This window comes from Lissotriton vulgaris, unplaced genomic scaffold (genome assembly GCF_964263255.1).
Source record: "Lissotriton vulgaris unplaced genomic scaffold, aLisVul1.2 SCAFFOLD_459, whole genome shotgun sequence".
In the NCBI taxonomy this organism is placed as follows: Eukaryota; Metazoa; Chordata; class Amphibia; order Caudata; family Salamandridae; genus Lissotriton; species Lissotriton vulgaris.
Genome location: NW_028246331.1, coordinates 674,048 through 692,376, shown reverse-complemented (window position 1 = coordinate 692,376; position 18,329 = coordinate 674,048). Strand labels below are relative to the sequence as shown.

At 43.0% G+C, this 18,329-nt stretch overlaps 1 protein-coding gene across 1 annotated transcript; it reads right to left on the bottom strand.

The window, feature by feature from the left end:
* Positions 1-12,261: 12,261 nt before the first annotated feature.
* Positions 12,262-15,330, bottom strand: LOC147665985 (uncharacterized). The gene is given in 1 exon segment (XM_086949348.1): positions 12,262-15,330. A coding segment is annotated over 1 exon segment (3,069 nt).
* Positions 15,331-18,329: the final 2,999 nt, after the last annotated feature.

Genomic DNA, 18,329 nt, shown 5'->3' with positions numbered 1-18,329 from the left:
ATCCAACTCTACACTCTCTCTGAGGCGCTATGTGGGTTTCCTGAAGGCATGCAATATCCAAATGACTTTACTATTACTTCACATCTATGTGATCTGATAACTGTATCCTATAACCAAAACTATATAACCTCTACCTCATTTTGGCTTATCTCTGTGATACTGGATACAAGCTAAGCCTTATTCAACTCTTAATGCTAATTGCACACTTGATTGAACTGGTAATGCTATATAACCCTACCTCACTGAGCCTGGCTTTATGCCTAAGACTCAAGTTAATACTTATTTACCTCGTAATGCTAACTGCACAGGCTTAAGAATATATATATATCTAATCACCCTTATAGCCTATGGCCTTCTACCTCGTATATGTTTGTTGTTATATTCGCTACTATAATGTCTATTTGTAATCTACATTCTATGTTAAGCGCTCTGATACCCACGGGTCTTGTCCGCGCTATACAAAACACTATAAATAAATAAATAAATAAATAAATATCTAGGTATGCAAGGACTTTCCTTATTTTTTTCGGGTCTTGTAGTCCTCTCACATTCCAAGACATGAGAGTTAACTTCCTAGTCGGCTGTGTCATTTCCGTTCCTTTGCATTTTGCCATTGTGCTGTCGTGGAGCATTGCACTCCAGACTTAGCAAATCTGCATCTCGTAAATGAGTCGTGTCATCCAACACTGGTGTCCTGTGATTTTTTCTGGTGCCCCCCGTCCCTCCCCCACCCACTCGGTCTCAATCCCCGTGACGAAGACATCCCCAAGTACAACAGCAGCATGCTCCCCAACTTACTCCTCGCATGCTTAACTCTCAACAACCCCCCCCTTACAACTGTTGTGATGTCCACTGTTGGGCGGAATTAGCCCGGGCCCATCCACCTCTGACGTATTACCCAGAGGGTAGGCCATTTAACAACATATGAGTGCACTGCTATCCAGGGTCCCACAGTTTACACTAAACAACTTAACTGTATGTCATTGACATGGTCTATAAATTTAAACAGCAATTTTCAGTCAGCTCTTTGTAGTTCAAACAGTGTGAAATACTATTGTTCCATGGTATCACTTATCTGTTCCGGCGTCGCTCGACATTCAGCGCCTGGGACACACAGGATCACGCTGTGATCAGTCTTTGTTTAGCCTTGCGCCATAGTCCAGTCTCATCCTGACGTAACTCGCTCGTTTCATTGTTAGCGCCATGTGGTGTTGATCCCGTTTGTCCACATGTGGAGTTTGCGGCACTTCGCAGGTCTTGTCTATATAATCCCACTATTCCACGTCCGATAAGTGCTCTTGCTCTTGTTGTCTATCCCTAGGCCATCGTCTGCGTTCTCCCTTCGGTTTCCAATGCTGTAGGTATTTCTGGATATCTTTAGGGTCGTTGAAAATCTTTACCGAGCCCTCATCCGTGATCTTCAGTCTGGCAGGGTATAGCATGGCATATGGAATTTGCAGGTCACGCAGTTTTTGTTTAGCTTGCATGTACTTTTTTCGCACCTCTTGGACGGATTGAGTGAAATCAGGATAGATAGCAAGATCCATTCCCTCTGTCGCAAGGCGCCCATTTCTCGAGCTTTCCTCAATGCCGCATCGCGGTCTCGATAATTTAATACTTTCGCTATTATCGGTCTCGGTTTGGAACCCACTGGCGGCTTAGGGGCAAGGGATCTGTGGGCCCTCTCGATCAAGAAGACATCTGAAAACGTGTCTCTGCCCAGCAAAGTGATCAGGAGGTGCTCCATGTATTTCTCCATTGGGCCTGTGTTCGTGGTTTCTGCAATGCCCATAATTCTTATGTTGCTGCGCCTAGACCTGGCTTCCAAATCTTCTGCCTTCGCAATTAGTGCCGCCAGTTGTTTGTCCACATTAGTTTGTTTAGCCGTTAGCTGGTTGACGCATCCTCCACATCCAATATCCGGCGCTTGGCCATATCCAGTCTCTCAGTATGTCTATCTAGCCTTTCAGACATTCGATCCACGCGGTGTGTGAGATCGTCTATCCTACCATCAATGTTCGTTAGTGCCGTCTGGATCGTTATAAACATGGAGTGTATATTGTCCGACACCTGACTCCCTGCCACGTGCGCTTTCTGCATTTCTGATGGAGGAGCGTCGCCATTTTGGTCTTGTACCTTCTTGGACTGATCAAAGTTGAGTTTCGACTGGTTTCTGTCTGGTTTGCCCATCGCGCCTCTCCCGTGCCACACTGCTTCGCACAAGCACTATCTGCGTTTAAAAAAAAAAATAATTTGGTTGGTTTGGGCGCACTCCGTAGTATCGGCCACCCCAAGAGCAGCCCTGTTTGTCTCGATAGTGTGCCCTTGTCCGATCTTTCCAGCCTCTGGCAGGTTTGTTCGTTATGTGCTTCGCCACTTGATAGTCCTTCCTCTCAGGCTCGGAGCCCTCCGCGCCGTAGAGGCGCTGCTATGGTGGACGACCTCGGCCAAGCGCGCCCAGTTCCTCAGCAAGGTCTTACACGTGGTCTGCGCAGTGGCGGTGGGCAGGGCCTCCCCAATCCACTTTACGTGCTCTGCGTCTCGGTATGACTTCTTACCCCAGGCCGGTGCTCCTAGAATGGTGGCACCTTGTACGCCGCAGTAGGCGTCTCCAGCTTCAAGTGGCAACGAAAGCTTTTGAAGCGATGGCGATGACTCATCGGGTGTCCAGAGCGTCGCAGGCGACTCATGTGATGCAATTGTCAGCGTGGTATCCCCGTTTACAGTGTAGGATAAGGATGATGTTTACGGGCCCCGGAGGAGCTCGTTCACAGTGCGGCCATCTCGTTCCGTGGCTAGCTCCGACCCCACTCTGCCCCTGTAGTTACCTTGAGGCCAGGGCAGGGGAGTCATGAAACCTGTGGACTTTAAAGGGTATTCTCAATAAGCTTCTCCCATTTCAAAGAAGGCACCAGGCGTAAATATTGGACCTCAGACACGGACTCTACAGTACACTTCTAGACATGTGGAAGACTCTGCCAGGAAGAAGGACTGCTGTGCTGCTGAAAGGACTGCCACTCTGTTGGACTGATGCCCTGCTGTGCTGACCTGCAGTCCTGCTGCCTTTTTGCCTCATTACGAAGGACTGGACCTACACCCTGTACTCAGGATAATCAGAGTGACTCCAAGGGCTAGTCTCTTGTAACCAGCACCCGGACTCTTCAACCGTGAGCCCTACCCTGCCAAGTGATGACAACCCAGTACTGGAACCTTGGAATTGGGGCTAAAGGTACCCTGTCAGCCCATCTATGGACCCAGCAGAACCAAAGCAATCTTCTACTGCACAGCACAACGCCAAGCAGAATCGCCACATCACCACTGCTAAGTGGACTTTCTCGGTACCAGGATTTCCCGTCGCCCTCTCAGACTACAGCCTTGCATCACAAGCCGCTCATTGATGGCATCTTCGACGATGATGCAGGACTTTGCATTGTTGCCTCGCAGCTCCCCGGATCGATCGCTGAGCAATAAGTCTCCAACCCAGACCTCCAATCGCCTCTGCAGCATGATGCATTCTCGATGATGGACCTCGCAACACTCCATAACTAGGATTTAAGGTACTGTTGTTCAGAGGGCTTAACTGGGTCCCTCTCACGCTCCATTGCCGGTGGCCAGAATGTGTGACTTTTGTCCCGGTCTAGTGCGACTAGATCTCCACAGTTGGCATTTTCTGCATTTTGGCACTACATTCGCTGAAATCTTTACAATTGCATATCTCTGGTTTATTTGAATGTGTTTTTGTCAGTTTGGCCTTTAAAAGTTACCCTAGTTTTCTAATTTGTTGTAGGATTCTTCTTGTGATGTGTTTCTTATTACTACTGTTTGAAGTGTTGCATAAATACTTTACACATTGCCTCTAAGTTAAACCTAAATGCTCCGTGCCAAGCCACCAGAAGGTGTAACATAGGTCATTTTGGGGCTTGAATGTGGCTTCATCCTAAAAAGGAGTGTGGGGGTTGATTGAGTAGTATTTCACCCAACTCCACCCGGAACCCACATTTATAACCAGGGGTAGTGGAAGTGACATGACATTGACCCACACATGATGTCACAGCATGTAACGTTGCATGATGTTTTGACCTGATGCATCACAGGAAGGCATACAACTGACCTTTGGTTAATTACATCATACAAAGAAGCGCAAATATCTCTAACAGATACCAATGAAATACTTATTAAATTAAAATACTTTATTCAAATCCCATTACTAATTTTTCTACAGAATTGTCAGTATCAGGAAGTATCTTTAGATACAGTATTGAGATAATGCAGCATCATTTAAGAGCCATTTGTATTGAGTACAATAATTGAAGATACGCTGGCCAAGTTAAAATCACCCAATACCAAATAAGTATTATTAAAGTTGCTGGACACATAATTCTTGGCACAAGTGTACTTTGCTATTTGTAACTAACGAACCATGTAATGAAAGCTCAGTCTTGGAAAGTAGATCACAGTGTTATTTAATGCATGTCATCTTCTTCCATTAACCTTCCATTCCACAACATGGTATTCATCCATCCCTCGCTGGGAAGCCATTGCACCTTCCCAGATTTACTATCATTAATTTCTTCTCCAGCTAAAAGTGCATTATATCGGTAGAGTCCTTTAGTCGATCAGTCGTATGCATTATCCGCATTAAGTGTACTGTCAGTATTTTAGAATGTAAAGAAAGTGAGCACGAGCTTGAGTGGAGAAGTGTTAGCTTGAGAATTAAGGTTTCCATAATAAGTAGAAAGACAGATGTTACTGACATAGAAAAAGATACTGGTGGCCATCCTGATAATGCATGACTGAAGAGAAGAGACTTAGGGAGAACACCATGTCCAAAGAAAATGGGAACAAGGATTCAGGGAGCAGGAAGAGGAAGGTGGCATTTTTAGAAAAGGACCTGGAGCTCCTTACAGAAAAATATGTCTCCCAAATGGACCAACTGTTTGGGAATGCCTCCTTTACAGTACAAGAGAGACAAAAACAGATATCTGGACCAGCATCTTGGAGGAGGTGAACTCCTGAGGCGTCACCCAAAGGGCCATCCCAGAAATATGCAAACGCTTGTATGACTTGAGGTCTCACACAAAGGAGTATGGTGGGTAGCAGAATGGCTGAGGGTCGTGGAACAGGTGGTGAACCCTCAAAATATCCCCTTCTACTCCCATGGAAACACTCATGGTAGGGACCCTGGAGGCACAAAGAGTGGTGAGAGCGCCTGACATTGACACCTCCAATCCTGCAGACACCAGCCAGGATAAGTTATCTTCCCTTTACTTACTTAATATAACATAGTGTTTGCTAGTGAATAAATCATACATCACAGCGTGAATAACTCAATTGAGATGTTGCCCTACCCTTACAATGCATCATGGAAGTTGTAGTACACATAAGCTGCTTGCTGTACTGTGTGCTGATGACTACACAAAACATATCTGTTCATCATAAACATGTCACAAACACATGTAGCACAGTTACAACAATATTATGAACAAACATTAACCATATATTTACACTAACTATGTATATGCATTTCCACAGATCACACCCTGGACGTGTCAGAAACAGTTGATGCTGAAGTGGCTACTGACACATGTGGAAATTGAGTACATAACACCACCATTTACTCAGCCCATCACCCCAACTCCAACTGCTGGGAGAGCAACCATCTCACCACTACCAGACTTTGTGGACAGTGATGAGGGACATTCGCAGAGCAGGGACACCACAACATCTGTGGGAAGGACACACAGACAGCACAGAGGCCAACTATCAACAGTCTACAATTATAATGTGTCAGACGACATGTAAGAGAGTTCTCTTGTGTTTGGTGGCTTGGAGAAGTTCATCCTCTCTGTACAGCACCTGCAAACAAAACAAATAAGGATTGCCAACAGGCATCTGCTAAAAATGTCTAGAACGATGTAGCAATTGGAGAAAGTGCAGGACCGGTGGAGAAGGAGCACTGTGTGCAGAGACGGAGGCACAGGCAGTACCTGGCACGCTTTGATTCCTTTACCCGTTCCATCAACTGACTGGCAGTAGCCACAACAACACTACTATGACGAACTGTCAACATACAGACTGGCATGGGGCACTGCTGTCAGGATGTTGCATGCGTGCTAGTGCAGGTGACCACAGCCCTTGAAAATATTCAGACCAACAACCTCGGTATCCCCGACATCCTGCTCCCCCCCCTGAGAGCGAAAAGGGCTCTAGCCTCAGTGGCACATCTATTCAGAAGGCATGCAGCCCCATGTATTCACGCCCAAACACTTATGGGACTGACATGTGAACTGTCCCGGAGCCCAGTGTTGCTGACAAGGCACCCAGCCCGATTGGCCAGAAAAGTGAACCCCTGAACATGAGTCGACTTGGTTCTGTTTATCATTACATACTTTGTTGCATTGTTGAAACAATGTTACATCCACAATGGACACAGTTGATTCTTGAGAGAAACAATATTGACACTACCTGAATAAAAGGTGGTTTCTCAGTTATGCTTCATGCATTACTATCATGAGTGATGCCCATTTCTTACATGTTGTACTCATTTTCACCTCAAAAATAGTAGTAGGTGATCTATGTGTGTTTGGTCACGACTCTCTGTTGTACGTGCCCCATCCTGCTGCACCTGTAGTGGTGGTAATTCATCATCTGAGTCAGATTTGCTCTCAGTGGTGATGTTGTGCAGGACGGTGCATTTGGCGATGAACTTGCAGCACGTCTCAGGTCTGTACAGTGGTGCTACGCCGGTTTTGTGGCCGCAGTGAAACCGGGATTTCAGGATCCCAAAGGTCCTCTTCATGATTGAACATTTTGTTCTGTGTCCCCTGTTGTACTGCCTTTCAACTCTTGTCCTTGGAGTGAGGTATGAGGTGACTATCCAGGGATGCAAGGCATATGCACTATCAACTTAAGAGCATGAGAAGGAAAACTGTTAGTTCACATTACACAAACTGTTAGTTCACATTACACAAACTGTTAGTTCACATTACAGAAACTGTTAGTTCACATTACACAAACTGTTAGTTCACATTACACAAACTGTCCTGGCCACTGCATTCATTGAGCCTGCAATTCTCTTATCAAGTAGAAAACCATCCCCAAATTCACTGTGACTGTCAGTTTTGTACTACACTGAGGCAGAACATGAATGAGTTATGGGTGCTGCCTGGGAATATGGCCAGAAGGTCTGTTATGATACAGGAGGCATCACAATCTACCTGCACATTGAGAGAGTATGAGCTTTTCCTGTTTCTAAATTAAGAATTAATTAGCTGGGGGGGCATATTGCAATATGTGTGCCAGCAACCCAGCCAAAGACCTTAGGGAACTGTGCTAGCCGGTAGAACATCAATTTGGTCTGTTGCAAGAATTAGGGGCTATTTGGGAAATATATGTATTGGTTAACCTTGCTAATCATGATGTCCAGGAACTTGTGAAAGAAACTGGAAAAAGCACTTTGTGGCACAGCCCCTGTCACTTCTATGACTCATTGGTGACTGCCAGAAGCTATGAGGTGAAGACAACTCAATACATGTGATGGGATTGCATTGCTCCTGAGTGTTGGAGTTCGAAGCTGGGGTTGTAATTCCTCTATTTAGTCCAGGATTATCACACTACTGAGCCCGTCCATCTGATAAAGCTCCTCCTCTGTGTGTTCAAACAGACAGGGTGACCCTCACCCTAAATATCCTCTCCTGTCTCCTCCTTCTCCCCCTCCTTCTCTGCCCACCAGCCAAAACACTCATACTCCTCACCAGAACATGCAAAGCTGTCATTGTGAAAGAGCCAGATACATTTTAGCATTTTAGGAGCCTTTTAGAATCTGCACCTGGTTAACATCTGATCCAAATAGATGGTAATTGCATTTCCTAAATGGCCATTTTGCAACACGTTAAAATTAGGAATTTATTTATACATGCCGTTAGCTATTCACAATTTGGAAATCTCTATTTACGATTTCCAAACTGCGATTCTTACTAGGTAGAAATTGCATTCTGCACCCCCGCAAATGCCTTTCATACATACTGAAAGGGCATTTTGCAATTCACAACTGCCCGACATTGCAATTTGCACTATTAGTAAATGCAAAATGCCTTCATACATATGGACTGAAGATTTCACATGCGCCTGGATAGAATACTGCCTGCTTCCAGGAGCAGCTGTGACTCTGATGATGATTGGGCATCCTGCCTCGAATAGATTGAAAACAGGCAGGTGGCTGACGTATGCTTGACATATGACAGGGTGGCTGATATATGGCTGATATAGGGTTTACGTATCCCTCAATATGACACTGATAGCTACAAAGAATAGTTACTGAACTTATGGTTGGCAGTCTTGACTGGTTGGAGAGTAAGGTGAGTATGTTTTGAATAGCAGGCAGGAGACAAAGGAAGTCAGTACAATGATGAGTGGTAAATCCCATTTGTGTGTCCTTTGGCAGGATACTGGATTCTGCCATGAATAACTCCAGTAATGATGCTGATTAGTCTTCATAATAGGAGACTGAAGTGCAAGTAGTTGCTTGCTAGGTACACAATCAAGAGGAACTGGGCAGCTCATCAAGGTATATTACATATAGTGTTAACAAGGAGGCTGCAGCAATGATTAACTATTGAACAGGTGGTTGGCTAAAATATTGAGTTCAGCAACAATACAGCACAGTAATGGCTGGATGCTCTCCATCGATTCAGTCTGCGGAGCAAATTTTGTTCTTAGAACCAGTTTAGATCATGTCAATTCAATTCAATTCAATATAGTCTTTATTTCGATTGTCACAATCATAAAAGACAAAATAATCTACAATTCAAAGTGACTTGGAAAATCCATAATGCGCAAGGTTTCAAAAATTTCCACAACAATCCAGCGTTTTTTTTTTTAAAAACACAATAATAAAATCATATTTTATTAAAAACATAGTTACCATAAATCCACTGTGATGTAAAACATATAGTGTTAGAACACAATTAAAATAACTTGATAGGGATGTATATAATACTTAAAAACGAGAAATAAATGACAAACAAATACTTCCTATCTTTTGCCAATAGAACTGAGCCCATATTTCGGCAAGAGACAACAGGGAGTCATTACCTGGATAACAATGACCAAAACCTAAACAAATAATGGGACTACGACACCAGTGTCATAAACCTCTACTAGGTTCATGTTAAGGGTATCTGCATGGGCCTTAGAGCACGCATTGGCTCCTATGACCACATCCTGCTTAAGAATTTTGCCACGGCAATCACACTGGATCCCTGAGTGTTTATCTTTAAAATCCTTAGTGCCTCCATAGCTAACCTTGTGCCCAGGTTCATGCAAATAGGTTTGAGCCATTTGTTCCTAGGTGACTTATAGGCTGGGCATACAAACAAAATGTGAGCTAATGTCTCTGTATGGACTGGACAAGAAGAACATTTGTCATCCGTTGGGGGTTGCCATCTGCTAGTAACTGCTTTTATAGGAAGTGAACCCACCGTGAACTGGTGGTACAACTTCCTATCTTTCGGTCTGGTGATGAGGTGCCAATAGGTTTCAAACTTGATCTCATGTTTGAACTCCAAAAATTCCCGGCTGGCTTGTGAGTCTGAGGAGGCAATATGGCCGCTGATACTCCGTAGTGCTCAGTCGCAGGTCTCCCTCTTCCCCTCCTGTAGCTGCATGATGGCCTAGATGAAATGTTCTTGCTCTACACAGTTCGGGATCTCGGCGACAACAAAAATCCAAGCATCCCTCAGGAAAATGAATAAACTATACGAGGATTTAGAAGATAGAGTGACCCATGTTGAGGAAAGAACTGGGAGGCTCGAGGATGATGTAAATAAGTGGCAGACTTTTAAACAGGCGCCGGAAAAGGTGACTGACGACGTCCAGTGGAAACTGGAGGATTTCGAATCCGGCAGAGGCGGAACAATATAAGACTCCTATGTAGTGTAGTTCCTATTATCCCAATAGGCTCTGCGCATTGGAATAATACCTTCAATAGTATAGGCCTAGACCAGACGTTAACTAGGTCTTCTATTGTCGATATTAGACTTAAAGTTTTGGGTTTTCCAGCTAGCTCAGAGTTCACTAGAAACTTTCTCGAATAGGCAAGGAGGAGTTGAACCTCCCTGGATAGACAAGAAGGGATTTAGTTTCTGACAACCATAGAACATGACAACTTTGCTCTCCCCTAATCAAGAGTGTATCTCTAGAGTCGTGTGAAAACAAAAGACAACTTATTTTACTCAGTCAGTACGTGCATTCTTAGTTTCACCAGATTGTAGAGAAAAGGAAGAGACGGGCGTGTTCAATAAAAGATGGTATTTATTGATCAGTCTCTTTTCTCATACAAGAGAAATGGATCGATATTATCGCAATACTTATGGTTAAGTAAAGTGCATACATTAAAAGCAGAAGTATAAAATAATACTGTAAAAACATTTATATGGTTTCTAAGCCATATGAAGGTTTAAAATGGATAAAATAGATACATACACATATACATTTGACTAATCGTACTCAACTGGTGCTTCTAACTACGCCTACCCCAATGTACCTAACCTAAGCCTAATACGTGGGCGGGGATAGAAAGTAGCAGTTTAAGTTAAGTTTGTTTTGCCAAGTGACTGACTCAAGAATTCTCTGCGAGGGGTTATTCAGTTCTGTACCTGGAATTTAGGATGAATGAGGGATGGTATCTCTCGTCTCTGGTCTCGATATTCCAGGCTGCCTGCGAGGGCTACCCGGAAGCGCCGGAGCTGGATTTCTCGGCAGGAGAAAGGCAGCGTGTGCTTTTCAGCGCGTCAGGAAGGCGGGGCTGGGCCAGCGGGGTCTGCTCTGGGCTTCGGCAAGTCTGGCTGCTCCGATCTCGTCACCACCGTGTGTGTTTTGCTTAAGGCAATACCGGTAATATTTATACCTGTAAGGTGCCGAGATTGACGTAAGGATGGACATAGATACGTCAATAAGGATGTCATACGAGCTGGTCGTTAGCACATTCTTTTGCTGAAGTTCTCGGTGAAATCAAAACAATGGCCGCAGGGTTTTTCCCAGGTTGTCATAGGGTTGATTTGTTTTGAGAACTCTGTATGCCTTATCAGGGGCTGGAGGAATATCGCTTGTCTAATTAGATGGCAAGCGTTATGACCTAATCAGATAACACGTTCCTGTGCCGTAGTGTGGCTTAATCAGATAACGGTTTCTGCATCATGGGATGGCTGCTAGTTAACTTGTTAACCAGAACAGGGTCAGGAATAGGGGGATCGATACAGAACCTATAGGAATACATCACACCCACTCCACGCTAACTATGGACATATTTACGAATCTAGGCATAGTAAAACATACTGTAGAGTATCGTGTATACCTTACCACCCCAAAATACATAAAATGCATTTTGAAATTATCTAATATACTGAAAAAACAGTCACATGTATTATATGCACTCAAGCTGTAGAATAATGCTAAAGTAATCACGCATATGTGTACATTATTGCTAATTGGTATATGAGAATTTACACATGAAATGGCTCTCAATACAGAAAAAAGGTTCGAGACCATTTCATCACAGAATAAAATAATTATGAACATACCAGCGGGCAGCTAATGTCTATAAAGTATCTAAAAATAGAAATTTTAGTTCTCTAAGAATAGTTCTTACTTTAAGCAGAAGATAAGTGTCCCGAAAAATCGTAAAAATATTTTGGGGCTGCTGAGAAAATTCGCTGTCCGTGAACTGGAGGGGAAATTGTTCATGCTATTTTGCTATTCTAGTTGAAGGCCAAATTCAGGGTGTTGGGAACGCCGTGTGCTAGCTTGCTCAAAAGTCTCTATTTCTGCTCTGGTGAGAACATCATATCATTTAGACTGTCGAAAAAGCTGTCAACAGCTTCCTGGGAGAGTTCCACTAACTCGGAAAAAGGTGTAACCATGCATTCGTGCGCATGATTGTCTCCATTGACGTTTTGATTAGGATTGCTGACAAAAGGTCGTACCTGATCGATGCTGCTTTCATCTTGAACTTCACTACCCCTCAATCGTAGTGGTGAAGTTTCCACGAATGCCGTCATCAGGATTGGTAGCCGTTGAGGGCAGCACAAAGCATGAGTCTTTATTGGACTCAACAATGTTTCTGCATCCATTGGCGCATCCGATTGTAGCGTCAGACAGGTGTCCAACACGCATTCTTCTCCGCATAGCAAGCACCGTAGTACAGGTAAAACACATCGATGCCACATTGGTCGAAATGATAGAAACCAAGTCATGTTCAGGTCTCTAAGCCGGGATAGTCCCAGGATTTTTGATATCCGGTCCCGGTATCCAATGGCTCGGATTGTTTCTTCCCTTGTCGCAGGTGTTTTGTCTGTGACATGGTTTGCCATAACGAAATATTAGGACCAAGAATAGGATTCCTGCAATTAGTCCCAAAATGAGGGGAAGTCCGCCAAAAATCGAATGGACGAAATCTGGAAAAATGCCCAGTATGGCTTTGAATGGTGTTCATGCCATCGAAAATACTGTCTTAAATACTTTTGAAACTCCACTGGTATCAGAAATATTTAAGATTTCATTCAGGATTTCTGCAAAATGTATGGGGGAATTAGTTGATAACAAAGAGTGAATCTCTGCAGTCGTCCTTGCGACTAGGAGATCATACGTTTCTTTTGATGACGTGAGTCTGGTTGGCGTCTGAAGAAGCACTGTTTTCATTCTGCTTAAAGTATCTATTCGAATAGAAGTAATTTTCAAGTTAGGCCATGCCCTTGCCTCCCTGTCTGGAAAGGAGCTGGGGAACAATGAGTGTCCACAGCACATGACCTTCGCAGTCGTAGTTATGAGATAAGGAATTCCGGGCAAAAGACTACAACATCTGCGATCCACAATTAGAATGTAACTCCCATTATAGAGTCTTTAAAAGAATGGTTCTATCTCTGTTGCAGGTGCGCCTAGCTGGTGACATGAAAGGTTATTTGAGTTCCCTTCACAGGCTCCATGCAAACTAATTCCATTACACAGAAGTGTACCGCTTAGTGACATTGCACAATTATTGCCACTAAGAAACACTTTCTGTCCTTTATTACTGACACATGCATGTGAGTAGGGCAAGTTCCATGTTGTCTTAATGTACCCTTTCCCCAATTTTTCGTACATGCCAGCCTGTATATATTTTTGGCAGTATTGAAACCTGAAGGTTGAAATTGGAATATTAATTATCCCATGTATTATCCATTCACTGACAGGTCGTTCTGACATTGTCACGGGTAATCTCTCGAGTTTCTCAATGCTCAGGATTGTATAATCAGCACCCTTCTGTGCCATACTGATTTGTTTATCAGTAAGGTTAAAGATATTGAATAGTGACGTTGTGTTGATTAAACGCAAAGGCACATAGCCTGAACGCAGATTTTGTAACGTCCAGCCAAGCTGTACAATAGAACGCAATTGAGACTGACCGTGTTGTAACAACAGTAAGTCTTGCGATATTATGTCGATTGCTGAAGACACAATGCTGTCCAAAGAAAAAATTCTGGAGGACAGAGTCATTAACCCATTGTCCACTACAGAAAGTGATTTTTCCAAATTAATACGGTCAATTTCCCGTATACTTTCTGCTGTTTCAATTTGAGTCACCTTCCAGGCCTCGTTGTAAGCTGCATATACAGAGGCTGCTATGAAACGTTTTTGACGCTGTTTGCGTGGTCCCATAATGAAATCACGCAAGTCAGCACCATCAGTAAGTAAAGTTAGGTGTTGCTTAATTTCTGTCAGTGTGGAAGTTTGTAGCCATTGAAGGCATAATTTGCCCACACTGTAGGTGGTTATTATCCCTGGGTGTTGTCTTTGGGAATATCTAGGGTCTGGCCTGGTCAATTTGAACCCCTGTGTTTTGTTCAGGAATCTGTCTTGACAGTTATTAGTATCTGTGGGCCAGATCAACCACTGTTTCCAATCAGGATGTGTTCTGTTTTGGTTTAATACATAGTTTACGTCTATCTCCTCATCTGTAGAGCTATTGCTGTTCATTGTTGGCTTTGGAATAGATGGTTTATTTAAGTCTTTGATTTTGGCTAGGCCAAGACAGGTGGTTTGTTGAACAGTGTCATTTAAAAATATAATTTGTTCTGGGATCATGCAGGCTCTAAACAATGATTCTATACCTTGTACTTGCCATTCTTTTGTACCCCAAACACTTTTTACTTCAACATTTTTGTCCCAATAATCAAAACCAAATGTATTCATTTGTTCAAAAAACGAGTCCGAATATATCAATTTCGTGTTTTTAAGCATGGTTTTTGTTCCTGTCTTATTTGACAATTTGAAATAAAATGTTTCAGCATTACTTGTGTTGAACCCTGAAAAATATGAATATTTGTCATAAAAGGTTCTTGAGCTTCCTTTTGGAGGGGTTGCACAATGTTCCCATTGATTATAATTTAAAACATTTCTAGGTTGTGCCGATTTATGTAGAAAATGGTTACCATAGTGGTTGTAACAGTACATACTATCATAATTAGACGAACCCTGCAAATAATCATGTTTGGTAAATTTAGCAGACATCACTAGGTCAGACATCATATCATTAATACTTTCAAAGTCCCAATCATCAGCAAATGAGCTTGGTTTTACAAAGTCATTCAACGAGATCTTGATTTGGTGTGGATATTTCAGGATTTCCACCGGACCATAAATTTCATAGTCAGTATTGTCCCATGCTACCCCACCCGGTATAGGATTGGCTGTGAAGTTGACTGAAGAAAGTTCTCTTTTCTCGACGTGTGAAGACGTGTGTGGCTTGAGGATCAAGTTGATTTTCTGGCTTGCTGTGTCAATTTTAGCATATTTTCCCTCAATGAAGCGTCCCAAGCATAGTACCATGATGAGCCAAAGTATGAGCATAAATACACCAAAGGCCACCCAAAATTCAATCCATGGAGAAATCAGATAGGTTTCTTTCAGTTGTTTCAAAAGTTCCTTAGCTTTATCTTTAAAGGTTTTTGTTGATGGCTGTGTCTTTGATTCACTGAGGTCTTCAGAGGAATCATTGAAGTTTATGAAGTAGCCGGATGCTGTTCTGTCAATTGTTCCAATTGCTTCAGGATTACTGTTTCTTGCAGCTTCAGCATATTCATTTGTTACTTCATTGTAGGTTGGTGTGTCTCTACTAAATGTTTTTATTTGGGTTTTTAGAGGTCTGAGTTCCAATGCATTGTTGCATAGTCCTTGTTCTGTAGGCGTTTCGAATCTGATTAGCCTCTTAGTTAGGACCTCTGTATTTGTAGCAAACCTTGGTGTTCTACTACTTATCGGGAGTCCACTTGGCCTACTGTTTGTTATCGGCCACATGATTGTGGTTTTACCAGGTCGATGGATACAACTCGGTTCTCCTTTTTACCAGCAAGCGGCGGTAGTACTACTGATCTTGTCCCGTTGATAGACGAGACAAGAACTGCTTTTCTGTAAGAAGGCCCAAATTCCTTCTTTACCGCGATCTTTTCTCTGACTAGATCCCCGACTTTTGGAATCCAGACAGGTCTTGCTGGGACAGGTGGTGTTTCTTCAGTGGTTGTTGGCTGCTGTTTCAACTTTATGTTGCTCAGGTCTTTTCTTGTTTCGTTTAAGTCCTGCAAAATAGCCAAACGATCTTTGATATCAAAGCTTTTTTCTTTCACCACTGAAGTCTGACTGTCAAGATCTAAGACCATCATCCTAGTCCCAAACAACAATTCGTACGGACTGAATCCCTTCAGAGAATTTCTTGGCAGGTTGTTTAGACTACGTTGGACACTTATTAGATGTTTGACCCACCCAGCTCCCGAACCTAATACCTTCGCTGTTATAGATTGCTTTACGTCACGGTTTTTTCTTTCTACAATTCCGTTACCCTCAGGATGAAATGGACAAGAATAACGCAATGCAATGCCCATGCTGGTCATGGTCTCCTTATAAGCTCTAGAGCTAAAAGCAGGACCCTGGTCAGAATGCAGCATGCCAATTGCGTATGTGCCGATAAAGACTCGCAAATCTTTTATAACAGTTCTGGCGTCAGCCGATCGCTGGGGCCACATCCATATGAATCTCGTGCATGAATCCACTGCAACCAAGATATATTTATAGTTACCATCCCTTTGTAAGGGACAACAGTGGTCCAGGTAAACACAGGCTAATGGTTTATCCGAGATTAGAAGGGGCGTCTGCGCTGGTCGTCTCACTGTTGATACTTTCATTTTTTGTCATATTTCACATTCTAGAACATAGTTCCGTGTTTGTCTTCTCATTTGTGGCCACCAGTATCTCTGTTTTAATAACGATACTGTGGCTGAGACACCAGCATGTACAGAAGCAAGCCCTTCGTGTGCCGCTATGATTAGTCCTAACCTATGTTCCATGTTTGGAATTGCCCTATCCCCCACTCCAGGGATTCGAGCAAACGGAACATTGTTTGCATCAGTTATGTATGAGTACTTCACTGGAAAGCCTTTCGTGAGTGTTTCTATCGAATCTTTTTCTGTAGCGCTGACAGCTTGTAATATATCGCTGTCTATATTTGTTTTTGACCGTGTGATGGCAGCTACGGAATGAATTCCCTGCAACGTGAACGCCATCACGTTGATGACTCAGTGTATGTATCACGTGAGTCTTTGGTAGTTCTTTCTGTAAAAGAACTACTTGTTCCCAGAGCATTTTATGCTTGATTGTGCCTCCTTTTGCATCCTTAAAACCATTCTGAAGCCAGATCTGCAAGTATTCATTGTAAGACTGAACGCAATAATACGAATCGCACACTATGAATGTGGGGAATTCTCGATCAGTATTTTCAAGCGCCATCTTGAATGCCAGTAGTTCAGCTCGCTGAGCTGTACAATCTCCTAGAGATTGTGTTTTAGTGATCGCTGGTTTAAATTTCCCTTCGTGCCAGCGACCTTTAACAATCGCGCACGCAGCACTGTAAGCTTGTTTACCCCCCACTGCGGGTTGTGCTGATCCGTCTGTATATATTATACAGCCGTAATGTTCTAGAGGCAGAATTTCGGTCGGCGGAGGACATTCGAATTCGTATTGGAGAAATTCTTGTGTTTTTAAGTTGGGATCAAATTCGTATACCACGTCTGTTGCAGCAAGAGAATTAGCCCACTGTATCCACCTTGGATGGAGTGCTTTAGCATTCGGAATGCTTGCCTTTGTTACCGCCTCTAGGGCTGGTATCGGTGTCACGATTATTATTCGTTTACCTTGTGCCAGGGCTCGTTCTTTTGCTATAGCTGTCTGTGTTGCAGTAAGAATTTTTTCCGTTGGGCTAAATTTCATTTCAGCTTTAGTGTACAAGTGTGATTTGAATGCAATTGGTACCTTTTCTCCCTCATTAGAGGTCAGGTATGTGAATCCGCATCTTCCTGGGATGACTCAAATCACAAGATTGCGTGTGTTATCACGTGTTTCTAATTTTGTTTTAATTGACATGTCTGGTTGTAAGGATCTCAGAATTTCTGTGTGTATTTGAGTCCAATTGATTCTTTTAAAATCTGGTTTTATTAGATCATAAAGGGGTTTGACCCTTTCTGCGTAATTTGCAATGTATGTTCTTCCGAAATTTAGGAAGCCTAGAATTGACTGTAGGTTTTTTAGTGTTCTAGGTGCTTGGAGTACGGCACATTTCTCTAGGAAATTGTCAGCCAGGCTTTTACCTTCACTTGATAATTCATATCCTAAGAACAGGACTGTTAGATGGGCAATTCTAGATTTTGTAAAGTTGAATTTGTAACCCTCTGCTGCGAACCCAAGTATTATGGTGTTCACTCTCTTCAAGTGAGTATCCAAGTCATCATCTGTTAGGTATATGTCGTCGACATAAGATAATGCTTCGTCATCATAGGTTTGTAGTAACTCTGTTACTCTCGCTGAGAATAATCCTGGGCTGTTCTTGTACCCCTGGGGTAACCGACAGAATTGTTTTTGAGCGCCATTTATTGAGAACGCGGACAAGTATCTGCTCTCTGGTGCTATATTTTGACAAAAGAATCCATTAGAGATGTCTAATGTTGTTTTATATTTTTTGCGCACTATGTTATTCATTAGTGCAGCACTATGCGAGTTTTGCACTGCAAAAGTTTTGCAACATGAGTTAAGGTGTCTGTAATCCAAAACTAGACGATATGAATTGTCTGGTTTGGAGACCGGAAACAAAGGGTTGTTCATTTGTGAGGTGCAAGTTTCAATCACCCCCTGGTATTCTAGTTGATCTAGGATTTCTTTTACCTGTTTTTTAGCTTCTTGCTTGATTGGATACTGTCTCTGTGCAGTAGGTTGTGATTTTAACTGGATTTTGTGAGGAGGAGAGTCCTCAT